The sequence below is a fragment of the Panicum virgatum genome, chromosome 5N (genome assembly GCF_016808335.1).
Source record: "Panicum virgatum strain AP13 chromosome 5N, P.virgatum_v5, whole genome shotgun sequence".
Classification (NCBI taxonomy): domain Eukaryota; kingdom Viridiplantae; phylum Streptophyta; class Magnoliopsida; order Poales; family Poaceae; genus Panicum; species Panicum virgatum.
This window is the reverse complement of record NC_053149.1, coordinates 35690325-35707107: the sequence shown is the minus strand read 5'-3', so window position 1 is coordinate 35707107 and position 16783 is coordinate 35690325. Positions and strand designations below refer to the sequence as shown.

Sequence of the window (16783 nt, the reverse complement as noted above, 5' to 3'; positions counted from 1 at the left end):
TCCCATCACCTATTCACTCTGTGCATCCCGCCCCCTCACCAAAACTACAGCTTAATCCCTCCTCCTAAAAATAATGGCCTAATTTACCTCTAAACCGGTTTCCTACCCTGATTTCCCTGCATGGCACAGTTTTGACCGAGTCAATTCTGAATTAGAGGCCAACTAATCTAGCGACTGTTCCGTTCCATCGAGCAAGACAGGCGGCGGCGTTGTGTATCTCCTTATTTTCTCGGGAAAATTGGTCCTGTACTATCAAAAGATCACCACACCCGTAAAAATACCACTAAAAGATGACGACCCTGTAAAATACCACTGAAAGGTGCAACCGTTATCAGAAATTAGCATTCCGTTAGAATTTCTCATGGAAAACTTTGATTTGGCTCGTTTCAGTAGAAAACACAAATATGAAATGACTCTTCTGCCCTTCTCTCATGACCAACAAAAAAACAAGCCCGAGCTGGCTTGTCTTAGGGCATGTACAACCCATAGACAGCAAGTTGTCTATATGATGATGTCACAACATATAAAGATGACTCAATAGACAGCACATACAACCCATCATCTATTTAGTTGTCTGTATACTATTTAATGCTTATATGTGCACATAACATCATGGTGATCAAATGTACCCTTTATCTTCGTATGCTATAATGTTGCTCCCTTGATATAATTGTTACTTGCTTGAGAAAATATATATATATACAATATATATAAGTTTATAGACTTATATAGACTAATAGAAAATATAAAAATAAAAAAAATACGCCTCCAACCTTATCTTTAATGTGCCGGCGCCTCCTCCTCCCATTGTCTCACTCCCAGGCCAGCACCTTCCTCCCCGCGCCCCTCCTCCGGCCTCTGCCACAGCCGCCTACTCCGGCCTCCCCGGCGCAGATGGGGCATCGATGGCTGCGTATCAGGCTGCCCTGCCCCCTCCACCCCCATCCCCTGCTCGCGGGCGGCGCGAACGGCGTGTGATGAGAGGAGCAGGAGGGCGCGGACAGCGTTGGCGGATGAGCGCGAGGGCGGGGTGGGGCAAGCCGGCTGCTCTGCCCCACCAGCTCGCGCGCGCCAGGCGTGGCGACAAAGCTCCTGTCCTGTCTCCCTTTTTACTCCCTCCCTGTCTCTCTCTCCAACGGTGGAGGTTCCGGCTTCTCTTTCCCCATCCGGCGGCCTCCTCTGGTGTCGGCCGCCTCCTCGCCGCACCTCCTTGCTGCCTCCGCATCGCCTCCGCGCTCGCCACCGCCTCCTCTGCTTTCTTTGCCGGTGAGCCGCAGGTCCATGTCGTCCCCCTCCCATGCTCTCTCCGGTGGCGGCGGCGAGTGCGGGGGAGGGCAAGGGCGGCGCCAGCAGCTCCGCAGCAAGATGTGGGGCGCGCTGGTCGTGGCAGCACCGGTTCCTCGGATTCGCGGTCTCCGCGGCCTCGGCGGGAGTCGGTGTCGGTGGGAGCGAGGGGGCGGCTCGCTACAACAAGGTGGAGGGTGGAGGTCGGGCGGTAGGACGCGAGATGTGCGGGGCGGGAGGCGGGGTCGGGAAGGAGGGGGCCCACCATGGTTCTGCCGGCAGAACCAGCCCGTGTGGACAGTACAAGCTTTTTAGTAGTAGAGATAGAGATTTGTATCTTTACTAGATTCATACCCGTGCGATGCTACGGATAGCAAAATATTCATAGTGCATTACAAATAGCATTCAGTGAATCCAATTTCAATACAAACAATCCAGAATGCTTGATTTAAAAATATAGTTTCCAAATTAAATCAAATCTTTGCAACAACCAGAGATTTGATCAAGAACACTAGCAGCTAACCTCATGATAAATCCCTACCAGCACTTCCAACTGCTTAATCACATATTTTTTATATCCCACTGAGTATACAAACAAATGTTCAACAAATTCTATTTTATATCCTAGCCTATGACATGGCTACGATAATTTTTTTTACATCAGTAGGAAATAATAGTTTTCAATAAGCATTCGCTTCTTATGCCAACACATCGATGATGAACTTCTGCCGCATAGTAACACGATCATGCGAACAATTTGGCTACATAAATAAGCATCCCATATGTGATCGATAGTAACAATAATTAAAGATCACAAGATATTTTTTTTACACAAACTAGTATGCTCACCTTATAAATTTTTACTGCAGAACCAAGTAGCCCGTAGAATACCTGCAATACCTTTCCTATCAACTATATTGTATAGGATAGATAAAACATTTTTTTGCCGGAAAAGATAAAACAATTAATGATTACTAATCTATAATAAGTTACCCTTCTTGGACTTCAACAATACCGTCCTCCCGGGTAAACGACCACATGAATATATCATCACCCCTCCTAGGACTATTTACATTCATTGCAGCCATATATTTTAGAAAGAAATATGTCATGGGATATCCATATTTCTTGATGGCATATCTTCACACTACTTCGGAATAGGTGTCTGGTCAATCACGACAAGTTTTTATTAGAATGATAGAAGACATAGAATGACGTTTTCCCCGCTGACCCATGGTTGGAGAAACTACACAAAATATATTGTAGAAAGATATACAGTAACAATATTAAGCTGTTCATACCAGTGGGATGTTCAATGATTATAGGAGCACCGGTGATGGGTGCACGTGTAAAATATGACTGTCAATTATGCTTATTAATAAATGAAAACTATACGTGTTACTCATATATTTGTATCGCTAATCTAGTTTCACAATTATTTTGGATATCTAGCCATTTTAGGGTTATAAACATGGAATAAGAGGAAAATATGACAAAGTTGCAGACAAATTATATAGAAGATCCCGTCCTACGTCCCATTTATAATAAGAACTCATTTGGTAGACCAAACCAATAAAGAAAGATGACAAAAACACCCAAAAGATAAGGGCCTAGCCCATGTGTCAGTGCCCTGTCCAAAAGCGGTGGCCAGCGATGATCGGCAGACCCCGGGCGTCGATTAAAACTATCCTGACTTCAATCCAGGTGCATTTTAGCGGGAAGTTTGATCTGATCCTCTTGAAGTCGGTGGCAAAATGTTTCCCTATAAAAATGGCGGCAACCACCCTTAAAGAGTATAACTTAAAGAGTATAAGAGGAGGAGAAGGACCTCACTCACGTGTATGGACACCGATCTCATCTCACTCCCTGACTCACCCCTTGCCTCCTAAAAAGGAAAAAAAGGAAAACAAAACAAGGACAACCAAAAATTACGGAAGTAGCCTGAATAGGTGCGGTGCGTGTAGGGATGCAAGCGGGGCGGGCTCTGCCACAAATCCGCTGGGCACACCCGCGCCGCATACCCGCGTAGCGCCGCAAATTTGCCCGCATCGCTGACGCGGCACTTCGCGGACAGCCCGCGAGGCCCAGCGGCACCGCGAGCCCGCAAAAAGCGCATCGGGGTACAGGAATAAGAGGAGCACAAGCTGCGATTGAGAGAGGGGGGACGGTGCCGGCGCGCCGCCATGTCGCATGCGTCGGCGGGTCGCACCCATGGCGTCTCCATCGCTGGCTCGTGTGCTGCCACCACCAGTTACCGATGGGTGAACTGCAATCCGTGCTTCCATCTTGCCTCTTCCCTCTCGCTGCCATCCAACCCCCAGCCCCGTCCGCAAGAACAAGGTGGAATCAGTAGCCATGGCAGGGGTCACGCACTCCTCGGCAGGACGGCGGCGCACCCCGTGATAGGCCGGCGGCGCAGCCACGTGCGGCGGAGCGGCGACGCACCCCCGCGCGGACCGCCGGAGCAGCCAGGCAGTGGTCGTGGCCGCCGCTGCCGTTCTTCACCGCTCTGGCACCGCTCACGCTCGATTCACCGGCTTCAATTCCTCCGAACGTTCGAACGGGATCTCGTTTCGTCATAGCTCAAGGTCACAACGGGCTCCGCGCGGCTCGTAGTGACCGATGGTGGAGGTTGCTTGCGCAGCCAGGGCAGCGGAGATTGCAGCTCACGACAGCCCGCGGCAGTGGAGCGCGCACACCTCCCACCCGCTCGCCGGCAGCGGCGGACCTCAGCTCCCTCCCGCAGCGCCCGCAGGAGTCTCCTCCCCGAAACTCGCGGCTCCTACCCAAATCGCCTGGCGACGCCCCCACATGCCGGCGGCTCTGCTAGCTTGCTAGCACGGACATCAATCTCGCGGTCACGGCGGCATGCGCGGGTTGCCGCAAAACCCGCAAAAGCTTGCGGCGCTATGCGGGCTGCCGCAACTGCCCACGTGATAGCTTGCGGCGTGTGCGGACGGGAAGCGGGCAGCCGCGACCCGCCCCGCTTGCATCCATAGGTGCGTGGGAGACACGCGGGCCTGCGCCCTGCGGGCTGCGGGGAAGGAATAAGGAAAAAGGGATGGCCACAGCGCACCTGCTCCGACGCGCCTCTCCGCCTTCCTCTCCAGCACCACCACAGGCCCTTTGAGCTCGCGCTGCCCTCTCCCCCGCCGCCTCCGGCAGCCCCGCGCCGCCATGGCCACTGACTCCTCCGCCGCCCCGTTCCAGAAGATCCAGATCCAGCGCGAGGACACGGTTCGTGGCCCTGCACTCACTCTCTCCCCTCCCCTCCTCTGCCCTCTCGTCCGTCTCCTATCTCTCGACTCACAAAACCCGTCGGCTCGGAAGGGCTTTTCTAGGGTTTTCCGCACTCACCTCCGCTCTGTCCGGGCACTCATGGTTCGAATTTGGCTCGCGTTTCGCGGCGATTGAGAGGGTGTAGCGCCTGTTTGTACGGATTTTCCAATCCTTTGCCCCCCGGATCAATAAGAGGCTGCGTCCTTCGTTCGATAATTTACTTACGAGGATGAAATTACCTACTATGTTGTGGTCGTTGCATATTTCTGGGTGGATTATCTAGTGCAGGAACGCTGCAGTTTCACGAATTCTAAGCCGACAGATGCTCTTGATTTCTTCTCATATCCCTAACTTTTGCTTTTTTCTTCAACTTTGCCTTTCTTCTCTGGGATGCCCTGCTTTGCCACTTTATTTTTGTTCCCTCCGGTTCCCTCTTTTCCATTTTCTTTTATTCATCACAAGGGGGCCCGAGATGAATTTTTGTTTGAAATTGGACAAGAATCAACCACTGCCAAGGGCAATTTATTTTTATCTCATTGACTGCTGTTTACACAGGCTCCTAGACGTTTATAACCTTATGTCAGTATTGGAATTCGCAATGTTTTCTCGTCTAGCTATTTCTCAATAGGATAGACTATGGTAGTACTTTCAACTACATGGATGATTTAGTTGACTAAAAAGTACATGAGATTCCTGTTTGGTGAATTTTACAGAACCGCTATTATTCACTACCATAGCTATGTGTTTTTTTTATCCTATGTGTCTGTTCTTTTACAGATTCCTATTATTGATTAAGGAGTATAAGCATTTTGACGGAGTTGGGTGTCTTAGTTAGAACTAATAACCTTGAGCTTGATATTCACATTGTCATAAAAACAACCAAGTATGTAGTGCATGGCGGATCCAAATATGAATTGTGAATTTGTGATAGTTTGTGGAGGCAGGATGTCAGTCAGATAAGTAGGACAAAATAGTATAACATGTTTTTCCTATTGACATGTGCAGCAGGTTTGCAGTTTTGTGCCTAGTTGTTACTAGAAGGTTTGTGCATTAAAATAATGCTAGATATTGATGATTTAGCTTTCCTCAGACTATGTCATATGGATTGGTATCAAGCAAGTTTCAAGTAATAACTGCATAAGTTACCCTGATAAACAATAACTGCATATACCTTGATACTAACCAAGCTTGTTAATAGAGAAAAAATTTTCTTCCCCTATTTGGAACAGAATATATATGGGATCTACCAATAGCGTATATCAGCCATTACGGAAAGTAACAGGCTTGATGTTTTTTTGTTAATTCTTATGAATATGAATATGATCCCGTCTTTGATCTGTTATCTCATGTTCTAATGCTGCCTTGTGTTTTGTAGACATTTGATGCCTATGTTGTTGGCAAAGAAAATGCTCCTGGAATTGTGGTTTTGCAAGAGTGGTGGGGAGTAGATTATGAGATAAAGAATCATGCAATCCACATCTCCCAACTTGGTGGAGGATACAGAGCACTTATTCCAGAGTAAAATCATTTCCTTTGTTGCTTTCTGTTTAATTGCTTCGGTATAGAATTAGTGTTTCATAAGATGCCAACACTTCCTATAAGATTGTTACTCTGTCAAGCACAGCATTTCTTGATGTCATTTTTTTTCCTTCTCAGTTTGTACCGTGGCAAAGTTGCTCTGGATGTCGCTGAGGCACAGCATCTGATGGAAGGTCTGGATTGGCAAGGCGCAGTTAAGGACATTCAGGCTTCAGTTAAATGGCTCAAGTCAAATGGATCACCCAGGGTAGAACCTTTCGTCTTTGTTCTTGTTTGCTCATTTGTTCTCTGTATTGGTGTATGCATTCAAATTTTTATATAATCTAAGTAGCTGGAAAATCATTTTGATTAACTTTTATGTTTCAAGATGTTTATGTACCCCTGGAAATTATGAGATGTTGTAATCCTATTTGTCTGCATAGAGAAACAATTGAAGTTTCCTAATAAAATGCTGAGGAATGATCTATGTTCTAGATATTTTTGACCAGAGTATTATGTTCTATTGTCTGAATAACTGGTGCATCATCCCTGAGTCACAAATTGCCAAGCAGCAGTAAGGGGTAAGGGCTAAAGGAGAAGTTGCCGACCAGTAACGAAAAATTATGATGCAATTTGTGTAAGCATATTAAACATGTCTAAATAAATTAGATTCACCAGGCTGAACATCCTGCAGGCCTACAAGCATTTATGCTGTGGAGTTGTCTTATATATTAACAAGTTTACATATGTTCTGTTGAAAACAATGCAGTGCAGGTAATCAATTGCTTAATGATAATCTGATAACCTTGTTCATCTTTTTTAAAATTAGGTTGGTGTTACCGGCTATTGCATGGGTGGTGCTTTATCGATTGCAAGTGGAGTTTTAGTCCCAGAGGTTGATGCTGTTGTTGCTTTCTATGGGACACCATCTTCTGAACTTGCCGACCCTTCTAAGGCTAAGGCTCCTATCCAGGCCCATTTTGGAGAGCATGACAGTTTTGTTGGGTTTTCGGATGTCACTGTAAGGCCATCCTTCACACGATACTTATCTCAGTTGTTTCGTTGTTATGATATATGGTGAATACATAATCTCACTTTCTGATTTATTTTTTTCAACGCATGGTTTTCACTGTTTGATACTGCTAGTTTGCCCTTACTGTAATCTTTACTAAGACGTTACCCAGGTTTTTTTTAATTTACAAGGTAGGTTATAATGTGGCAAATGTTGATGAGCTGGTTGTTGGAGCTTGCCCTAACACCATGTAGGACCTTGCCAATTGCCACTAACCGTAAATGTATATAATAGGATCATGACTGCAATGCTAAAATGATTCAGCCTACATAATGCCTGTAACTACAAGAGCAAGAGCAATGCGAACCAGGTTTCACAAATCTGTTTTTCGATACTGTCTAGACCCAAGCTGGAGCAAGGAATTACCATTTTAGTCTTTGTCATCGTTCTATATGTTTTAGCCGTTTTCTTTATGTATACACTTTTCTGACATCATGATCAAAAATGAAGTTAATGTTTGTAACGTTATGTGACTATACCTGGCATTGTTTGATAACAATAAGCCTAACCAAACAGAACTTATGTCTTAGTAATGTGTGAACGTGATTGCAAATGATAGTATCCATATCTATAATCTTGGTGCTCTATATTTATTAATGCTCCATCTATTAAAATTATAAGGAATACCATATTCTGCATATATTGGACATGAGAATCTAACACTGCTCTTACATGATGTTTCAGGCGGCCAAGTCCCTGGAGGAGAAGCTCAAGTCTTCTGGAGTACCATTTGAAGTCCACATATACCCTGGATGTTCGCACGCCTTCATGAACACTTCCCCCGAGGCCCTCAAGAGGAAGAAGGGAATGGGTCTGACTGATGAGAACCAGGAAGCCGTCGACCTGGCCTGGTCTCGCTTCTCTGCTTGGATGGGCCGTTTCCTTGGATCTGCTTGAGTCATTCCCCAGTTCATGTGCTGTGTGATTATGTGTGGAGTCAGGGTCCCATGAATAAAATGTCCAGATCCAGGTTGCTGTATCCAAACCATACAAATGGACTGGGTTGTACTGCGCTCTGGATTTGGTTGTCGTTCTGCAGTTGCACTGTGGTGTCTTGTGATTTCTTTGGATAGATACATATTGTGCAGTAGTTGGAATTCGTTGATGCCGTTTGGTTGGTATCAGCGAGAAGGCAACTTTTACTACTGAACTCGAAGTATAAACTAGTCAAAAACGCCGGATCATTCTCTCCGCCCGTCGTTCTAAGTTCGTGAGGCTCCCGTGAGGCTCCCTCTGGTTTCGATGTCAATAATCGATATCAGCCTAAACTGAGATGTTGGCAAATTTAACCTGTTTCTCAATTCAACAAGGATATATGCACAATATAACTAATCGTCGATAGCTTGTCAAAAACTACAATTTTTATTTTGAAGATTCAGCATTTAGTTCGACTATCAATTATTCAAGCAGTGTTTACTTTGCAATATGGAAAACGTACCATTAAATTTGAAGAAATTTTATGGTTATAATTCATTTTTAAAAAAGATTATAATAATGTAAGCCACATTAATGGTTAAAAACTCCTCTAACTTAGCTTAGCAAAGACTTCGAACAGCAAGTGTGAAAACTTGATTATACATTCAAAGTCTAGTTGTGCTCTTTTTTTTTGTGAAAAGACTAGTTTTGATTTAGTTCAAATTTAAATTATGAGTTCGTACATTGAGTTTTCTCAAATCCAAAGTTGAATAAACTTGGCTGTCTCATGTGAAAAAACAAAACTATGGGTTGAAGCTCAAAGTTCGTGGTTCACTCAGTTCAAAGCTGGGCAGCCACGGGAACCTATGAATTTGAAATTCCGTATCCCGTAATTATAAGTATTCGGATGATAATTCTATCACAATAAGTACTTGTTTAATATCCCCAATTCAAAATCTTTTTTTTTCAAAATATAGTATAGATGTAAACGCTCACATATCTTACATATGCACGCACACTCACTTCTATCAATACATGTGTACAACCCTACCTCGATGAACACTCCGAGAGACTCGGCCGGTAGATCCTTAAACTTGACAAAGTTACCACAGTCTATAGATGGCCAAACGGTCCGTACATGATGGGCCGCACGAGGCATGATACTAATAAAAACACGACACAAACACGACTCGACATCGTGGGCTTAGTGCCAGTTCGGTACGGCCGTTGTGTCACGCATGAGCCGAAGCCCGACCATGTAGTGCCGACACGGCCACGACACGACTAATGACTATCTAGCACGGTTCGACCCATTACAACACATAACTTCCATATAAATATTCCCCTCTAAAGCCTAACCCCATCACTCCCTGCCTCTAACCGTCCGCCGCCATTCTCCTCTCTCACGCGCGTCTGAGCTCCAAGTGTGCAACGACCGATGCCCTCGCCACCCTAGACCTCGGATGGCCTCCCTCGTGTCCGATCGTCGTCGCAGCCGACTCACCTGGCCTCTCGCATCCATGACGCCGCCAGCGGCCTCGGCCTCCACGTCGCCAGTGTCGGGCTCGGGCCAGCACAGAAACGCTGGGCACTGTTCCCACCTTGCCGGCACAGCATGTCCACCCGTGCGTAGTGCCATATCTGGGATGCGGCGGCAGGCATGTCGTGTTGGCATGGCACGACATGACTAGCTAGTTGTGACGCCCATCTAGCCATTTATACCACAGGTGTCTGGTAGTCGATGGGCATGTCACCTAGTTGAAAAAATAAGACTAGTTAAATATTAAAATAAATCCAAAAACATTCGAGCACTTGATGGACATGTACTATATAAGAAGACAACATATCAAGTGGAAACTACTCCACCTGTGCAAACTTTCAAACTTAGTTCCTGTCCACAGGTTGCTCATCCGATGGCTCTCGGCAGAGGTGTGTTCTTTTTGCACTTAAGCTCTCCCACCATTAGCAAAGGTAATCATGTTTTTGCCAAAACCACCCTTCAACCCTACCGCATCGGCTCGTACGTCTCAACGTCCCCAGCGCAGCGCCTTGCGCTCCGCCAGACGCCACCATGGAGACGCGAGCGGGCGCCATGGAGACCGACGCCAATGCCACCTCCTTGGATTCCGCCGCCGCCGCCGCCACCTTGGACCCTACCGGCGCCGCTGCCTCATTTAGGATTTCCGCCGCCATGGTTGATGACGCCGGCACCGCCGCCCTGAAGACCGATTGGGATTCCCTGACTTGCTGAAGGCAAGTCAGGGAACTGTTGTCGGTCAAAACCCACCGGCGAGTAGCGACAGGCAACACGAAGAGCCGGGAGGTCACCGGGGCGCTGGCAGGCACTGCTCCCTCATCAACGGCCCGCAAACCTGGCACACGCCGCGGCTTTCTAAGACGCAGGGCGTGCCACCTGACCTATTGAAAGTGATCGGGTGCTCTAGCCTAAGAGGGGGAGGGGGTGAATTAGGCACTCTAAAAACTTAGACCTATGGCTCCAACTAGTTTGCACAAAACTTAAACTAAAACATGCTATCTAGATGTGCAACTAGGTTGTTCTAGTGTGAAACCCCTATCCCAAAAGAGTTTAGCAACCTATAGCCTTTCCTATCAAGAAACTATTCTTATGAAAGTAAAGGCACACAAATTACTAGTATGAAATACGGAAGCTTAAAGAGCGGGATAGGAGATAGCAAACTCTTGACGCGGGTGTTTATCCCGTGGTTCGGTTAGCCACAAAGGCACACCTACATCCACGTTGTTGTAGCACTCACTAAGAGTATTGCTACTCGGCCACCAAGTCTCTTCTGTGAACACAATCACGGTCATCCTTGGCCCCGGGTTCCACTAAGGAGCTTCTCCATAAAGGATGGGGGTCTCCACGTCCCCCGCACAAAGTGTCATCGCCGCTCCACACCAAGTCGGAGGGTCGATGACTGTTGCCGGTGAGCTTCACGCTCCAAGGTGCCGGCGCACCAAGCTCTTGTTTTGGTTCACTAGAGAACCATAGCACAAAGGCTCAAGGCCTTGCAATCACACTCACTAAGAGCTAATCTAGCACTCACACTTTACAAAGCTAGTGCTATAAGCTAAGGATATGATCTATGAGCTCTTGTATGGCTTGGAGATGTTCTTGGATGTGTATGAGGTGTCTTGGGACTCCAGCAAGCTTCAAATGGCCGGGGTGAGGCGTATATATAGGCCACCAAGTCTTGTAGCCGTTGCTCCAACGGTCAGCTGAAAATCTACGTATCACCGGAAGAACCGATGCCTCTGGCAGGGGTAGCGTCGGTTCTTCCGGTCACTCATAAACCGAAGTATGCCGTTGAAGTCCTGACAGCTGACGCAGTGACCACCGGTTGAACCGATGCTTTGTACCGATGCATCACCGGTTCATCCGGTGCTTAAGAATCTTCTACTGGGCGCTGACGTCATTGCACCGACGCAATACTCCGATGCACCGTCGGTTGAACCGGTGCTGAAGAATCTTCTCCTGGGCGCTTGACATCGTCTCTGGAACATAGGACGCCCAATGCACCGATGCCCCTTTTTGACCTGTCGGTTCAACCGGTGCCTATAGACTGACTTGGCTTCGATTCCCTTCTGCACCAGAATTCTATAGCGTCGGTTCTTCTGACTACCATCAGATGCTCTGATGCTCATGGCGTCGGTTCTCTTTCTCTTTGTCATCACTTGAACCTAAAAGCCTGAGAATGATCATCTTAACAATCATATTAGTCCAAGTGTTGTGTTGTCATTCGATCACCAAAATCACTTGAAATGGCATAAAAGGTGCCATGTTCCTTACACCTATACCTGATCAGGAAGGTGCGGACGTGCTTGCAACGATTTACCTGCATACACAAACACGTGTAAACATTAGTCCGAGCCGTGGTCGGCTCCCCGGGAAGACTCTTGCATCGGCTTTAAAGAGCCGATCGAGTCCCGGTGTCAGATTGGATCTGCATATCTAGATGGTGATGGATAAAGCAAATAACTGCAAAAACTGCTTCAATTAAATCTAGCTAATCTAATCCACGACGGTAAAAGCTTCACTACTAGATCGGAACATCCTACGTGTAATTAGGCCTAACGAGCGTAAAAGATAACCGAACCTTAACCAGAAAAGAGGCCTAAGAACAAGCGAAAGCCGATTCCCGGATCAATCCCTATTAAGATCAAGGCAGAGCATCTAATACGTCGCCGAATCGTCCAACCCGTTTGCAAGGCCTAAACTAGCAGATATTACGCCAATTCTTAAGTATAAGAACAAACCATAACAGATTAGATCTACTAGATAGAAAAGAAGCAGGGTGTTGTTTCCGCGCAACTAATTCTATGCAACGAGAATTAGCATAAGATTAGAACGTGACTGCACAGAAACAACATGATATTCGTAGATGGTAAGTAACAAAAGCATGATAGATCTACTAAAAGTCATGCTACGAACATCAGGATAACTAGCATTACTCGCCATAAAAAACGCTTCAGCACGAGAAATACTAAGGTAAAGGCAAGAACAATGCTGCCCTGATCGCTCATTGCTTGGATGAAACCCTAGAATTAGGGGTGGCGATACGCCGAGAGTTGTTGTTTGCGAAAACGCGATGACGTTCTTCCTTACAAATATCATAAGGTACATATTTATAATCCGGAGACTTGAAAAACAATCTAAACTAACGTGTCCATATCGGACTCTATCTCTAAGTCAAACTGAACTAAATCTAAGGATACATGGCCCACACGGCCCAAATGCTCATGCAGGAGCCGATTCGCAAGCCTCCTTCAATTTCTTCATTAAGCCCAACTCACTTGCGGCCCATTAATTAACCTGATAATTTATGGTGATAACACATGCCCCCCCCTTGTTTTGGCAATGATAATTCTAAAACCACTCCGTCGCTTCACCTTCCTGTTGATGCTCCATTAAAATGCACAACAACCGCCATGGAAGACACAACGTCTCTGCAACTGGCTTCTCGTAGAATGTGAAACTGCCGATCCGTCTTCCACTTTTTTATTATTTAATCTCATCCCGAATCGAATCCTTTCACCACAAACTCATCTTCTTCCCGAAGCCAAACAGCGCAGAAAACCCCAAACCTTCAGAAGCCATGGCGATCTCTTCCTCATCCGGCTCCAACTTCATCGACTATCCTCCTTCCCCTTCTTCTTCAAGCTCCTCCGCCTCCTCCCTTGACTCTATTTCTGAGAGCCGGGAACCGACGCCGGAGTACGACCCGATGGCGGCGTACGAGGCGCTCGCTCCTCTGCACTGGGATGCAGAGGAGTTCGACTTCGGGATCGTCTCCGAAGACGACGAGCCCAAAATCGATGGCGAAGACCTCCGACTCCTGTTCCAGGAGGAACCGGAGAGCGGCAGTGACGAGGGCTTCTCCTGGGATGGAGCCGATTCCTCCTCGGAAGAGGAGATCGGCTCCTCCTCTAGCGACGACGACCTGACGGATGGGAACAACTTCCTGTTCCTCGGGTCCTCCGAAGAGGACAGTGAAGAAGAACGCAGCGGCGGTGGCGGTCGGAGCAGCGACGCCGAGACCGGTGGCGGCAGCAACGCCGCCAACGACGACAACGACAGCGACGGCGACGACAACAACGACGGCGGAGATGCACAGGCGCGAAGCCCAAAGCGCCGTAGGTACTAGGTACCTATGAGCGGTAGATGTAGGTAGTACTGTAGAAGCAGTACTGTAGGAATAGCATTGTAAAGCCGAAGGATTCATCCTTTGTAAGATCGGCTCTTCTGCTTGTAAAAATCCAACTTTTTAATGAAGTCTTTTATCTTTCAACTCGTTTGCTCGGATTCCTCCCAAAAAAGCCGATGGCATCGCACCAGGCTTTACTAATATCCAAGAGCCGATGAAATTCAAAATTGGAAGCAACCCGCATAAGAACAGAACACCATTTCCACTTTGAATCCAACTCGAAATAGACACTCCAAATCCGAGCGTAATTCGAGAATCCTGCTCCATAAGTTCGAGCAAAGACTCGCAAAGCATCCAGAATTCGAACCAGAGCCCGCAAAACGACCAAACCCTAAGTCAGCAGATCTGAACCATGGCGAATTCTGCAGCTCAAACAGCGAATTCTTCAATCGACAATGCGGCAATCTGTAGCCAGAAGGTAATATTCAGCCTGCCCCTTTAACTTTCTTCAGCTCATTAAGCCTCCAACAAATTAAACTCTGAAATATGACACCATATGTAAATTTCTGAATCTCTGAACTCCAGGTATCAGACATCATTCTGTCGCATCCTTCCAATCCCAAATCCTTTTGTCTTGGCCCGCGAACTTATGAAAATCCCACAGATTTAATCTCCTGTGAAACGAATAGAATCGCTTTCATGAGTCAAGGCATTGATTTAAATTCCTAGGCCGACTGCTTAAGAGCCTGACCTAATCCACCCGAAAGCTGGACTACATGGTATAGCAGAGTAGCGAAAGCTCATATGCCCTTGTGGCAGGAATTGAACATAGCTGATGCATTTAGTTTATCACTATCACCCCTTGATAAAGATGAAAACCTTCTGAAAACCATCGGCTATTTTTGGTCCGACGCTATGAACTGCTTCCTCTTTGGTCATGGACACATGACCCCTACCCTGCTGGATGTTACCATGATCACTGGCCTTGACATTGGATCCCCTGATCCTGCAGCTCACAGAATGGTAGAAGTCCCCTTCAAACTTTCATCTAAAACAGACTGCACAAACTGGAGCACTTACATAAACCAGCACATGAAAACGAAAGGTCCAATAAGTAAAAAGGAACACACAGCCTTTCTAAATCTTTGGTTAGAACATTTCATCTTCTGTGGTCCCTCCTTAGCCCCAACCAAGAATTATCTTCCTTTGGCTTACCATCTAGCCCATGGCAACCGCACCAGCCTAGGCAAGCTTTTCCTCGGAGAAACATACAGATGTCTCCATTTGATGACAACTAGCTTGCTCAGCCAAAGGAAACTCAGAACTGGAGGCCCTTGATGGTTCATTCAATTATGGGCACAACTCTACTTCCAGCATCAGATTCCAAACTTCCAAAGCTTAGCCAAGAATTCCTTCCCTGACGAGAATGGCAAACCAATTAGATGCACCAGCTATGGCCAAGCCCTATTCAGCCTCCCTGGCAGTAAACTGAACTCAACAGATGTAGCAAAATGGTTTAGAGTTTTCTACAAAGGCATAGAGAATCCCCTCTTCTTTCCATTCACTGAATCTGAAGCTTTTGAAAATCCATCTACCTTCAGGCTGGATAGCTTTGCCGATGACAACAGCACTCGGCATCTATATTCTCTAATGATCCGACCCGGCTTCCTTCCTGTCGGCACAATCGCTTCCAACAGAATCATCAAACTAGGTTATGAAACCTATCAACCAGTCATAGCAGCTCGGTAATTCGGCCTAGGACAAGTCCCTCCCCACTTCCATATTCTCCACTTGGTGGAGAGTAGAGCCGATCTACCGGACGGTCTTACCAGTTCAAGATGCTACAGCATGTTTGACAATCTCCACATTCCAATACCAGCCGATCTATCCTTTACTCCCTCATCAATCAGTTTTAACACTTGGTGGGAAATGTGGAAAACTCATGTATTCAGAAGAGCTTTAGGCCCTTTACTGCAGCAAATTGATCCTAAATATGCAATCCCCGAGGAAGAGGTACTGAATCCGTGCTCTTATTTTTTCTGAGCCCTCTCCCATTTCTCTTGGCTAACCTTGCCCACCTTGCTTGCAGCAACAAGATGGTCCAGAACCCATGACAAATAACGGGGAGCCATTCCACTTTCTCCCAACCGCCCCTGATATTCTCTTTTGCAAGGGATCACCGCCGCCAATGAAGAAAGTGATAATGACTGTTCAACCAGACTCACCCCAGTCGGCCTCTAAGAGGAGACAAACTTCTGGAAGTACTGCCCCCCGAGTCCCAACTAAGAAAAGGAAGATCTTCACGAGACGGGTCATCAAAAAGACAGCACATCCTTCCTCAAGTCCATCAGACTCCAACACCAACCAGGTAATTCATCTATCTGAAATCTCCCGAATGTTTTTTTATACATGCACATATACTCTGGTTGATTGCAATCCTTTCTCCAGGACGCAGTTGAAGACATCCTTAGCACCGGAAGCCCATCACAACAGGGAACCACTGTTCATGAAGTCAATACCGGAACAACTGAAATCCCTGAACAGCAAGAACCAACCATCGTCCAAGTAGAAATTCGCAGCGAAGAAACTGCAACAGATGACGTGACGATGGAAGCACAACCCGTAACTCCCGATGCTCCAGTAGAGGTGCGTGACGAACAAACTGGCTTAGCCGATGCTACTGTCGCTGCCCCAACTGAGCCGATCACACTAGGACCGACCATCGCTTCTTCCTCACAACAGGTAACATCGCATGAACCGATTCTAAATCAGCCAATAACCCTGTTGATATACCTTACTCCCAAAACTAACTATGGTATCTCCACAGGGCTTCAACATTTCAGATTTACTCTCCTTTGACCCGGCATCAATGGGTCTGATCGCCCCTGGAGCGAAGGTACCGCCACCACAGCAGCCGATTGACCTCGCGGATCAGCTTCAACACATCAAAAATCTGCTATCTGCTCCACTCAGTACCCTGGTCAATGACTCCAGCGAAATACAGAAAGTCTTCAAGCAGATAGAATCCCAACTCCTAGAGTCACTTCGGATC

The 16783-nt window shown here is 46.8% G+C and overlaps 1 protein-coding gene and 1 pseudogene across 2 annotated transcripts in view; both read left to right on the top strand.

Moving 5' to 3' along the window:
* Nucleotides 1–4330: 4330 nt before the first annotated feature.
* LOC120673328 lies at nucleotides 4331–8344 on the top strand (annotated as a pseudogene). The gene is made up of 5 exons (XR_005674614.1): nucleotides 4331–4521; nucleotides 5939–6081; nucleotides 6220–6349; nucleotides 6911–7102; nucleotides 7838–8344. The product of XR_005674614.1 is annotated as a protein usf-like (transcript).
* Nucleotides 8345–13182: 4838 nt separating this feature from the next.
* LOC120674765 (clumping factor A-like) overlaps nucleotides 13183–16783 on the top strand; it is a 56225-nt gene continuing 52624 nt past the window's right edge. The window contains exons 1-2 of the mRNA XM_039955893.1: nucleotides 13183–13326; nucleotides 13432–13724. Of these exons, the coding sequence (XP_039811827.1) occupies nucleotides 13183–13326; nucleotides 13432–13724 (437 nt within the window). The remainder of the gene's footprint in view (nucleotides 13327–13431; nucleotides 13725–16783) is intronic.